This window comes from Phasianus colchicus, chromosome 11 (assembly GCF_987193195.1).
Source record: "Phasianus colchicus chromosome 11, bPhaCol1.hap1.1, whole genome shotgun sequence".
Classification (NCBI taxonomy): domain Eukaryota; kingdom Metazoa; phylum Chordata; class Aves; order Galliformes; family Phasianidae; genus Phasianus; species Phasianus colchicus.
In genome coordinates, this window is record NC_143446.1 from 5,822,060 (window position 1) to 5,834,168 (window position 12,109).

General features: G+C 40.0%; 1 protein-coding gene across 5 annotated transcripts in view; it reads left to right on the forward strand.

Moving 5' to 3' along the window:
* TSEN2 (tRNA splicing endonuclease subunit 2) overlaps positions 1–11,814 on the forward strand; it is a 34,584-nt gene extending 22,770 nt beyond the window's left edge. For 3 of the 5 annotated variants that reach the window (XM_090148096.1, XM_090148097.1, XM_031608905.2), the window contains 12 exons: positions 2,239–2,564; positions 3,028–3,223; positions 3,609–3,690; positions 4,390–4,426; positions 6,013–6,544; positions 6,649–6,726; positions 7,072–7,122; positions 7,738–7,876; positions 8,941–8,977; positions 9,745–9,856; positions 10,459–10,548; positions 11,095–11,814. In XM_090148096.1, coding sequence (XP_090004222.1) covers positions 2,347–2,564; positions 3,028–3,223; positions 3,609–3,690; positions 4,390–4,426; positions 6,013–6,544; positions 6,649–6,726; positions 7,072–7,122; positions 7,738–7,876; positions 8,941–8,977; positions 9,745–9,856; positions 10,459–10,548; positions 11,095–11,154 — 1,632 coding nt within the window. In that variant the 5' untranslated portion in view covers positions 2,239–2,346 and the 3' untranslated portion in view covers positions 11,155–11,814. Of the gene's footprint in view, positions 1–2,238; positions 2,565–2,695; positions 2,790–3,027; positions 3,224–3,608; positions 3,691–4,389; positions 4,427–6,012; positions 6,545–6,648; positions 6,727–7,071; positions 7,123–7,737; positions 7,877–8,940; positions 8,978–9,744; positions 9,857–10,458; positions 10,549–11,094 lie in introns of those variants that run through there. The other 2 variants (XM_031608913.2, XM_090148098.1) reach the window with 2 other exon arrangements.
* Positions 11,815–12,109: the final 295 nt, after the last annotated feature.

Below are 12,109 nucleotides of genomic sequence, written 5' to 3' on the forward strand. Positions count from 1 at the left end.
ACCTTGATTTATTTCTTTAATTAAAAAAAAAAGATATTACATATTAATAAAAAATGAGAAGTATTCCCTTGCTGTTTTTATTATTATTATTATTTTTAAGTTTCCAAAAACAGTCCCATATCTCTGTCAAAGTTAATGTAACCAGAATTTCCATGGGAATTTCTGCTGATCCAGGGAAACTGGAACTGCAAATGTAAATAACAGCCCATCCTCCCAACTACTGTTCAGATCACCTTGTGAGAAAGAAATGGTTTTTTTTTTAAGAACACATGTCAAAACATTTCTCTTGACTACAACCAGCACAGGCTAAGAAAATTTTGCAGGAACATTTTGTTGAAACCAGAAAGAGAAATGAATCTAATGACAAATTATGACTTATTTTTTGTGAGATTTTATGCAAAACTGTTTTTTGTTTTGTATGGCATCTAAAATTGACGAAAGACATTACTAGAATATGTAATTCTTTTACAGTTTTATTACTAACTTCCTTGAGAAAACACAAGAAAATGCTACATGGGCAAATAGTTTTACAGGCTGATATTTCTATTTCTTCTAATAAGCTTAAGATTGTAAATTATGTATTTAAAAAGGTACCTCACCTGTTTTGGCTGAGGTGGGACTGGGAACTAACTTCCCAACTCCTTCCAAAAGTCTCCAGATACCCCCAAAATAACCCCTTTGTTAGCATAACTCTCCAGCACTTCCCTGCATGTGGAACTTAGTTTTATTGGCACTAGAGTCTCCATAGCATGAAAATTAATTAATATTATATTTTAAATGTTAGTAAATTTGAGTTCTCATTGCATACATGGAATTTACTTCATCTAATGATTCCAGGCAAGCTTGCAGTATGACTTTTCAGAAAGCTGGCATCAGTTTGGACCTCAATTGAATAAAGTCAACAGAATAATTAAGCTCAGAATCAAGAAGTAGTAAGTAATGGAGTGCCCTGCATCAGAAGCAATGAATCAGCCACACACAGCATGAAATGGTCTATTCTCATGAAGACATTACTAAACCAAAAGACCACATAACAGAAATGGAAGTCTGCGAGATGATTTAACAAAAGCCTTTCAGCCTCTGTAGGGCAGTACAGGGTATTGCAGTTTCCATGGCACTGCAGAGATCAGAAAAACAGAAAGGATAAATCCTGAAAACTGCCACAAAGTCATCTTTGGTCCTTTTATTGCAGTCCCTTGTCTCAAGTCAGGATCAACTTCAGCTGCATCTGAAAAATATTTACCTAGCGTGCTGTTAGAATTTCCACTAATGGAAATAAAACAAAAGCATCTCCCTCTCTGTAATGGCCTATTTTGTTCATTTTACGTTTTCTAGACTGAGTCATGAAATGACTCATGTCTTTCCTCATGTCACTCTTGTCACACTCTTCTTGACTCTGTCCAATTGCTCTACATTTATCATGACCCATTCTTCTAACTGGACACTCTTCAGTTCAGGTTCTTAGTAAAAGAAATGCTCATTCACTTCATGCCTTGGATATGGCACTCCTGCATGTAAACACCAGTACGATACCCTTTTTCACATTCTGACCAATTTCCAACTCGTGGTTCTCTATAATCCTCAGCATCTGCTTTCCAGAGGTTCTGCCCAGTCATCTTGCTGCTGCTGTGTCATTTGCTGTCTCATCATAAAAAGGGAAATCCAGACATCTGCGAAAGTGTCTGTGCAACTGCTGATATTCTAAAATAACATATACGTGTATTGTAATGACTCATCTTAAAGTGATCTTGTCCTGCAGATAGCAATTTTTCTGGTTGAAGAACAATCTAGACTTATAATCAGAAAAAGAAATGGGAACAGATATTCACTGCATGTTCACTTGATGAAAGGAGTGTGATTTAGTGAACTGACGGAATGGCGTACGCTGTGGTTTCCTTTCAAGGCTGTATGAAGATAATGAGATGTGGTAGAAAGCAACTGACCTGTAGCTTGTTGCTGTTTTGTCTGCTGCTCGCTGTAACGTACGTCTCACAGCACTGTGTCTGCACAGCGGGAATATACAGGCTTATCTATCCTAGATAAACTCTAATTTCATTTGAAAGCAACTTGATTTGACAAATTTTTCGGGAATTCTGAAGCCAAGTGACATTTTTGATACTTGCTTATTTTGTTTTAACACACAGGTACTTTCATGGTGGCAAAAGAAGCACTCGTTTGGATTTCTCACATTTAGCTCTGACTCCTGCGTGGCCTTTTAACCTACATTCCTCTTCCCAGGTCTTTTAAACGGGGATAAATGAATTGCTCATAGCAGCACTGTGCTTTTGCATCTTGTCATCAGCACGTTCGCTGATCGGACTTTCTGCTGGGTTGCTCCCAGGACCGATGTCCTTCCTTCGATCCCTCACAGCACCTCGGAGCGAGGAGCCGCAGTTGCCCTGTAGCTGTGCGTATCATTGCGACTTTGCCGAGCGTGGCCTAAACTGGCAACGAGCGCAGCGCCCTCCCGCGCCCACAACCGCCGCCGCCGCCACCGCCGCTCGCGCGCAGGCGCGGCCGCCTGGAGGCGGAGCGTCGTGGTGCTGCTGCGGCGGCGGGGCCGGGTGCGTGCGGTCGCGCCGAGGGGTGGTGGCCGCGGGGCCGGGGCTCGGCGCTCGGCGCTCCGCTCCGCTCCCCGCCCGGTTCACAGCGCCTCGCCCCGGGCGGGACCGCCGGCGCCGGGCGGGGCGGTGCCGCGCGGGTGGTCGCCGAGGGTGCGGCGCCGCGCTGCCGGCCGGGCCGCCTCCTTCGGGCGGCGTGACTGACGGCCGCTCCCCGGGCGCGGCGCGGTGCGTGCGAGCGGCTCCGCTGAGGGGCGGCCGTGGAGCCGGGCCCGCTCCCGGCAGCTCGTCCTGGCTGTGGCCGAAAGTAGTTTGCGCTCGGGCGGCCGCGTGCTGTGGGCTGCGCTGGTTCCGCGCCTCGTGCTGTTCGAAACGCGCGGGTTGGCGGGTGCCGGCTGGGGGCAGCGCTGGGACAGGCGTGTGTGAACGCTAAGGGCGCTGAGTGCGTCTCGTTTCCGCTTTCTAGCAGGAGGCGGTGCTGTAGGGAGATGGCCGAAGCCGCTTTCCGTCCCCCGAGAAGGAAAAGAAGGGTGTTTGAGTGCTACCAGGCGCCTTTCCCTGTGGGTGCCGGCGGGGGGGATTTCAGGATGTACCGGGCTGACATGGTCAACAACAGCGTCGTGGTGCGGAGCCCCGAGGACGTGGAGCAGCTGTACAGCAAGGTGCTGCCCGCCCTGCCGTGTGTCAGGCCTCCATTGACCCCTCCATCCCCATTCTCGTGCAGTTACTGTAGCCCTCTGTTTTCCTTATGTCACAGTGTTAATACACAGGTGCTTCTTCCACCTCTGCTTTCAGAGAAGTTGTCGGACGAATATTTAAAACTGAGGAAAAACACCCAACATTCCCTTAATTAAACTTTCACGTGCAAACGTTAAATGTTAAATTAGTTACCAGAGGTTAAACAACAAGCTTTGGGCCAAGGTAAAAAGCTGCAGGATTTTGGTTATTTTTGTCAGCAGGCAAAGGCAGTAAATGTTTTGTAGTTTGGAAGTAAGTTTTCTTCCATCTTTCCGATGATAAAATGCGGATTTTTCATTTTCTTTGAAGGGCTATTTTGGAAAAGGCATTCTTTCAAGAAGCCGACCAGTGTACAGCATTTCTGATCCTTCACTGGTTTCCAAATGGCAAGGTAAGCTGTGCCCATTTGTACTTCTTTTCACTGTTCATATAACACTTCTGATGTCGCTCATTGAATACATGTCTATAAGTCACGCGCAAAGTACTCCGTTGTGCTACGAGTCAACCTGTTTCCGTATCGTCTCTCTGATAATGCCCAGTATGAGACTCCTAGGAAAACCAAGTGTTAGTTATCCTTCCGTACATCCTGCCAGGCTCCACTGAGGTGTTGTTCAGGAGCTCTGCTAAATAAATATGTCATCCTTGGACTTTTCTGCCTATAACTGTCAGGCTTTTCTTGGCTTTAAACCCCAGTTCTTACTGCTCATGAGGCAAGGATATGTGGATTTTTTAATCTACTAACAGTAGATTAAACAGTAGTTACATCTGGTGTGCTCTTGGTTCATTAAGGAGAGACTGTCATGCTTTATCCATATTTTTCACAGCTATTAAATCCCATAGACATTGCTGGATTTGGCAGTCTCCTTATGTAACTGTCTCTGTAAAGGCTGGAGAAAAGCGGTGTGTTTAGCTGATCTTCTGCTTTACCTTTGGTTACCTCTGTGCCATTTCTAGTTCTCCCGTGTCCTTCCAATGCAAGTAGGACCAAAATGGCATGGATTATTGAAAGCACGAGTAATTATCTCAGTGATCAAAATCTCATGAAATTTTTATGTTGATGATACAGTGTGTGATTTTCTCTTAATAACAGGTGCCAACCTAAACATGCCTATAATCACATCGAAAAAGTAAGTCAGTTTATGTTACTTTTAAGAGGGGAGGAGAATTTAGTTCATGTCTTATCTTGCTTGCTTTCAGGTTGTGGGCTGTGTCAGTGCTGGTGACTTCTGTTTCTTTTTATTTCACTGTTAAATTGCATTCAGAAAACTGGAAATAGATTAGGTGATACTCAGTATGGTTTCTGATGTAAGGTTACCTGTATTAACTGCTGAATAAAAGCCAAGATTAAGTGTGGGTAATGAATTCGTATTGTCAAGCATAATGATGTTGTTCTTCAGCTGAGAGGGAGTGAGAGGTTTCTGGGGCAGGCTATTGGAAAACCTTCCCATATCCTTATTGAATTAATATAGATTGGGCTGAAGAAGCTCTTAGGCATTTATGTAGCATAAAAATTTACTTTTTTTTCTATATTATCTCTTAATATTGCTAGTTTGTGCATTTGACAAAATGGGGTGTTGGATCACATATTTACTTAGTTCCACTTACATAGCATATGAACGAACCGTGGAGCAGGCATGTTAGCTGCTGTGTTTGCTTTCATTCTACGATGACAGAAGAAAAAATTACTTAAAAGTTTGGCTCCTTGGGCCCTCAGCTTTAGGTAAAACAAACGGTAGTGGCATTGCTACTGCTCACAGAAACACTGCTGTGTGGCACTGAATGTGTAAAGGCAGGTGAGCATTAGAAGTGTGGTGGTGTTGGTACAGGTGTGTGGTACCTGTCCCAACAGAGGTCTGTAACTCCAAATCCACATAGAACATAGAGGAGTCTTTATTGTAACAAAAAGTACAGCACTGAATTATGTAGCTTTGTTAGATTTCAGAGGGGATTTGTTTGTTGTTGACACTTCAAATTTACATTTAATTGCTTTTGCTGCTCTACGTTATCTGATCTCTGACTTTGTAAAAGTTTTGGGAAATAACAAATATAGTACTAGAATTGTCCAGCTTTGATTAAGGACAACTGTACTCAGCTACTTGAAACTTTCACAGAGAGATGATTGTCTTAAACTGGATATTAATGTTATCTTTAATGAGAGCTACAAACTAACAGCTGGGATTATTGTAACTCACTGAAAAAATATTAGAAGAAATATTTACAGTTCTCAGCTAGTAACTCTCTGCTTGTATCACTGTTAGTCCTCAGAGATGGGGGATTTTTGGTTAAAACTCAAGGCAGTTCCTCCTTAAAACTTTCGCGTTTCTACTCTGTTGTTGTTTCAAAGGTAATTAAAATAAATTGAAGATAACTGTTCTCAGTAGTGGGCTGTGTAATAGATGATGTCTTTGAGAACTCTGTATACTGAGTCCTGCTTGCAATGTTTAATCACTCAAGCTCTGATACAGAGATCTTTTTGTAGAGAATTCACACTTAAGGCTTCTGTGCAAGAATGTTTTTTTTTTTCCTCCAAGTTCCTGCTCCTTCAAACTGCATCACAACAGTCCTCAAAGTCTGGTTCTTGCACAGTATTCTGTAACAGTGTTTGTTACCACAGAAATTAACAAAGCTTTTAAGTTGTTAAACAAAGTTTTTAAGGTGTTAATTAGAGGATATAAAGCCCTGAAACTTCTCATTTATTTTACTTGTTCTCTAGGTATCAGCAGCGTGTTCAGTGGGCTAAAAGTGCCTTGAAAGAGCAAGGATTTGATAGCTGCTCTGTGACCAAAATTCTTGAGAATTACACTAGGCCTCTTGAATTTCCATTTTTGGAAAAGGGTGGAGCTGAGCAAACTGGTGATAGCTGCGACACAATGGGTCCAAACGCAGAAAATACAGAACTTTCCAGGCAATCTTCTATAAACGCTGGAAACATAGTGACTTTGAGTCCTGAGCCTCAGAAGGAGGTCTGCCAGAAAGCCTGTGCAGAAGGAGATCTGGCTTCTGATGTCGTGATTGCTCTTGGCTCGGAAGAAAAGGAGCCTGCTGTTGTGAAAGAGGCAGCCCAAGTGTCCTGCCAGAAGCATGGTTCTCATGTGCATCATGGCTGTGAGGCTGAGGGGGGCCCCGAGCAAGAATCGTGCAACACGGCCAAGTCAAGAGAATGTGCTCCAGAGTATGTGCTTGTGCAAGAGGAAGAAGATGGTAGCTTATGTCCTGAAGAGGGCTCTGCTCATGAGCAAGAAAATGTAAGCTCATTCTTTTTTTTTAATGGCTATAATAACTGCAAACTTAAGAATTTGGTATTTTTTCCAGTTTAACATCTTAGTAATGTGGTAAATTTTTGTTGTAGTTTGTCAAGAAGGAAAAACTAGTCTGCAGAAGAAATCCATTTAGGATTTTTGAGTATTTACAACTCAGCTTGGAAGAGGTATGTTTCAAGTAGAGTACTTATTAATACCTTTCTCTGAAATATAGGATTCTCCCTTCTTCACATGTAAATCCTGTTTCTGTTGTGCTCCTTCTAAATATATTCACAGTTCTAATATGGTTCACAGCCTTAACACAGTGCCTTCAGGAGTCAACAGCACGTGCATAATTTTTGTGGTACTCTATCTATGTGAAGGTTATAATTAGCAACTTCAGAAGAAACTCACAAGCAACTTGTCTGTCTTGATTTCTGTATGAAATGAAAGTGAGCCTTTGTTCTTGCCTGCAACATGAATTCCTAGAAGAGTATAGATATCAGTTAAAATTATTCTTTTTGGTTTTTCAGGCTTTTTTCTTGGTGTACGCTCTGGGATGCTTAACTGTTTATTATGGTGAGGTAAGAGATTGGATTGATGGGGATACCATTCATTTGGGTCTGTTTTGATATGCATTTTTTACCAAATATTACCAGTATTGTATGCTCTTAATCCTAAAGGAGGGAATACCAAGCAGAGTAATTGGGAAGTTTTTTCTAACGAGTAATAATGTTTCTGCTTATAACATATTGGTCTGAAAGTTTTGTTTATCATAGCAAATACAGCTGCCAAAATACAGGCAAGCAGGATCTTCCTGTAGAGGAAGGTTGTTTGTTGCAGCTTAAGTAATGAATATGGGAGAAGGCAGCATAGGAAGAATATGATAATATTTATATATTTGCATAATCATGTATACAGATTACTCTTTTATCTTCCTATGGTTCTATTTTAAAATTTATCAGAGTTCTTTTTATACAAGAGCCTTATGGGATTGATTGTGAAATGATTAAAAAACCAAATGGAAACTACCGTTTTCTCTTACATATAGGGTTTTTGCATTCTGTTCTCTGAAGTTCATTTTCATCATGTTGGGACTCTGGTGTCTGATTTTGCTTTTACTCTGTACTACACACAGTATTCTGCATGTGCTGTAATACTAATGTAATCATGTTAATGCCTTCATCTGTGACTTTTAGGAGCCCTTAACTATTTTGAAGCTATGGGAAATTTTCAGCGAAGTGAAGCCTAGTTTTAAAACTACTTACATGGCGTATCATTACTTCCGCAGCAAGGGTTGGGTCCCCAAGGTTGGACTGAAGTATGGAACTGATTTCTGTGAGTAGCTTTCTTCAAAAAGCAGAATCTCTTGCAATTGCTTGTTTGCTAGTGGTAGAAATTTTTTGTCGTACAAAAGTAATTAGAAGTATCCTAAGATCCATAATCCCTCACTAAGTAATTCAAGGACTACATTCAGCTCACATTGGCATAAACAATCCAGTTATGCCTGTTGTTACAGGAAGATGTGTGTGAACAAATGTATTTTCTACGAATTCTATACAAATGAGTAAGGTTCTGATATTGATCACCTGATTTAGTCACTAGATATTAGATTGTTCATAATTCATTTGGCCCAGGTTTGTTGTTCAGCATGTCACTGGCTCATCTTGTGCCAGATGACGTGGATTAGTTTAAGGCTAGTAAAGATTCAGCCCTGCCCTCTAGATACTTGTTCTTGTGCTGTAGTTTTATCAAATTGATGCTACTAATGTTGTTGCTTTTAATGGATAACGTGCAAATCATGATTGCTAGTGGAATGAGGTGCTACTCATGCTTTGCCTGACAGCCAGCTGTATATTCTAGTTAAAGAAAGTAATCTCTTGCAAACTCATGACAGAGGGGAGGCAGGAAATATGAGCACAGAGAGAGAACTTTCAGTGGGTCTATAGATGGGACTGTGGCAGTAGTTAAGAACTTGTGCCTTTGGCCTCCCTAAAACTTGTGGAAGGTGATTGCTTCAAACAGGAATTCAGTGTCTTACTGTGACCTTCCCCTTGTACTCCAGCAGCTCTATTTGTGTTGCAAATATGGTATTAAAAGCATGAATCTGTTGCAGAAGAATTCCAAGCTCTTTTTCCTCATGGCAATTACTAAATTCTTTTGGCTCTTCTACATTTTTTACCTGCCATTTCTTTGGTCCTGCTGCTCCCATATTAATTGTCTCTGTATTCTCCTTCTTCACTTATTGGGACAATTTAATTCTGAGCAAAATTCAGAAGTGTTGAAGTTTTTGTCTAGTGTAATTAAAATTTATGAAGCATATGTAAGTATTTATGGGCCAAGATGTTAAACTTGGGCAGTAACTGTGATTATCTGACTCAGGTGTTTCTCTTCCTTTTCAGTGCTGTATCGAAAGGGCCCTCCCTTCTATCACGCAAGGTTTGAAGCTTATGTTTTTGGCTATCTTCTTAATTTCAAATTAGAAAATTTCTCTCACGCTAATTTAGTGTCTTCACTGGTTAAGCACATGCTCCTAAGACAAAATACTTTGCCAGGTATGCTCATATGGGAATATAAAAATGCCTCTTTTAACTCTGTAACAGTGTTACAGAGGTATTAAGTAACACAGTTTTATTGTATTCTTGTGACAGTAGTAAAATATTACAAATTAAAATCTGAAATGAGCATATTTAGCATGATGAATGTAGTTGGGGACATCATTTAGTAATACTGAGTTTTGAAAGTATGTAGTATGGATAACTTACATAATTTGGAAGGAAAAACACATGATTCTTAAGGGATGATCATAGAATCATAGGATAGCCTGGGTTGAAAAGGACCTCAGAGATCATCTAGTTTCAACCCCCCTGCCAAAGATTAATGATTAATCATGATAATGATCTTTACTCCTTAGCTAGTCATGTTTAACACCTAAATAGTAAATTGTTTTTAAATATCAGCTTGGCATCCACAAAAGAATAACTCCAAACACCAGCAGAAGGGTAGGGAGGGAAAATGCCAGTCAGTGTGTTAGGAATTTGATTTTTACTCCTCTTGCCTAGTGGAAAGAGACTTAAGTTTCTTAGCTTGCTTCCTGCATGCTGGGCTATTGTTAACACAGATTTTTTGGCTCAAATTCTTAAGCTATACAATCTTCTTAAAACAATTTTCTTTCTGTGAATTGTCCCTTCTCCTTTGTTTTCCAGTTACTCTGTCATTGCTGAATTAGTTGATGACAGTTTTGAAGGTTCTCTTCGCAGACCGCTGAGCTGGATGTCCTTGTCTGGTTTGAACAGAACAACTGTTAATGCTTCGAAGGTAATGGTGTAAGCTACTCATTTTAAAATAGCTTTGAAATGATAAATACACAGTTTAGTTCCAAAATACATGGAGTTGAGCATGAGGCTGGAAAGGGAATTCTGCTTCAAGTGTGCAGAAGAACACACTGAGTTGCTAGCAGGCAAGCAAGTTTCATTTGTTAATATCCACATGACATATGGAAGAAGTTTATTAAATTCTCTCCTCTGCAGGAATTTAAATGTTGTGTGAAGAACTGTTGAAAGACGCAAGGGACGCTTCTTTCCCAGTTACCAGTTCTGTCTTTAAATCCCTCTCTGTGTACCAGGGTTTTGTTTTCAACTGTAGAATTGAAAGTTCCTGAAGACTTTTTCTGTGATAGTCTCATACATAATGCTATTTTCATAATCATGCTGCTCAGTTGTGTTATGGTTATAGCTTAACCCAACACAGGATTCTGCTTTGATAAGGGAAATGAGATATGCAGGTTATACAGCTCTTCTCTGATTTGATTTGCAGAAGACATCATCTAGGAAACTTAGTATCTACATTTCTAATTAATCTAAAACCTGTATAGAAAGAAATCAGTTGAAATTAATATATTGTTTTCTGTTTACCAACAGGAACTTATGTTATGCTATTTGATTAAACCATCTGATATGACTGAAGAAGAGATGGCCACGCCAGAATGTTTGAAAAGAATTAAGGTCCAGGTGAGTAATAACTTCTTTGTCCATGTTTGTTTATTTGCCTTGGGGCAGCTGAACACATAACAACCTACCATAAAAGAACCCTCTTCAATTGTTGCTTGCTTTTTAGCCGGCTTTTGTTTTTACATGCATTGCTGCAATAAAATAGCTAGATTTATTTGTGCCCTAAGATTTGAGAAGTGCTTTACATTCTCTTTAAACACTTCAAGTTTTCTGATCTAAATTTGAATGTTACTACTACTGTGAAACCTTTTCATGGGGAAAAAAAGGGGATAACTATGGAGAGCATATGATTTATGGATGTTTAAAAATGAAGAAGAACAAAGAATCATGACTGGGGTCAGTAGGAACCTTGATCATTGAGTACCATCCCTCTGCTGTGGGCAGCGTGGCCAAACACCTAAGAGACCAGCTCATTTCAGGAATGTTTATAGTCATCTGTTTGCTGGGATTACATCATGTAAGTTGGTCTGCTAAATGCTTAAGACCATCTCATTGAGATTGTTTTCATCTTTTCACTTCCATAATAGTTGCTATTTTTAATTTCAGGAACTGATTGTAACTCGTTGGGTGTCTTCCCGTGAGCGCAGTGAGCAAGATGATCTTTAACTGAATCATAGGAAGAATCTAATTCTTCTTATAAACATTTTGTTGTTTTTTCACCTGATCCCTGAGACAATGGCTCATCGTCAGTTTCTATCAGCATTTTCAGTTGGTATGTATAAATGCTGACTAAAATCCAAGCATATCCTGTTCATTTAAATACAAAGGTGTAAAATGGAAATGTCAGCAGAGTGATTGTTTTTTCAAGCTGAATATCTGCATGTGTGTTGACTGTATGTGGCACAGTGCTGTACTTGTAACTAGAGATGACTATACTTCATGCTTTGGTACTATTATAACAAATACTTTATAGCAGATAGTTCTATCAGGACACTGATACTTTGCCATGTATTTATATTTCAATAGTTGGAATTCAAAATTTAAAATGAGGTATGGATTCTGATATACTCAGAAATAGCATGCTGTAATTTATTTTTGTAAGCTAAATGTTAGCTAAAGAACTCTGAATTGCTTGAAGGTTTCTGGACAGGACGACTCTTAGCAGCAGAATTGAGCATTTCAAACTGGTTGTCTCTGTCATGTTGTGTTTCTGAATATGCTTTTAAAGGAACAAGGAATTAGAATTTAGCAAGAAGTGAAATAAGATGGGGGTGTAGTCTTTGCAGTTTGTGTTTACAAAATTATAAACTAGATATGGACAAACCATAGTGGTTTGATTGTTTCTCTATTGTTGAGGAAACAACTAAATCTAGGTCAGGTCTACGTTTACTTTGCAGAAGCTAGTAGAAGGGAAGATATACATGTTTTCTTAAGCTAGAATATATGTAAATAAAAGTGTGTAGAATAATGAGCAGTAAAATTTTGTCCTCAGCATACACTTCTCTGTAATGTACAAGAGGTAGAAGTGCTGTTGGAGCATCTTTCTATTTCTTTTAAACATAAATTGCTTTTGGATAAGTTCTTACCTTTTTTTCTCTGTGATGGGTCCAGATGTGTCTGT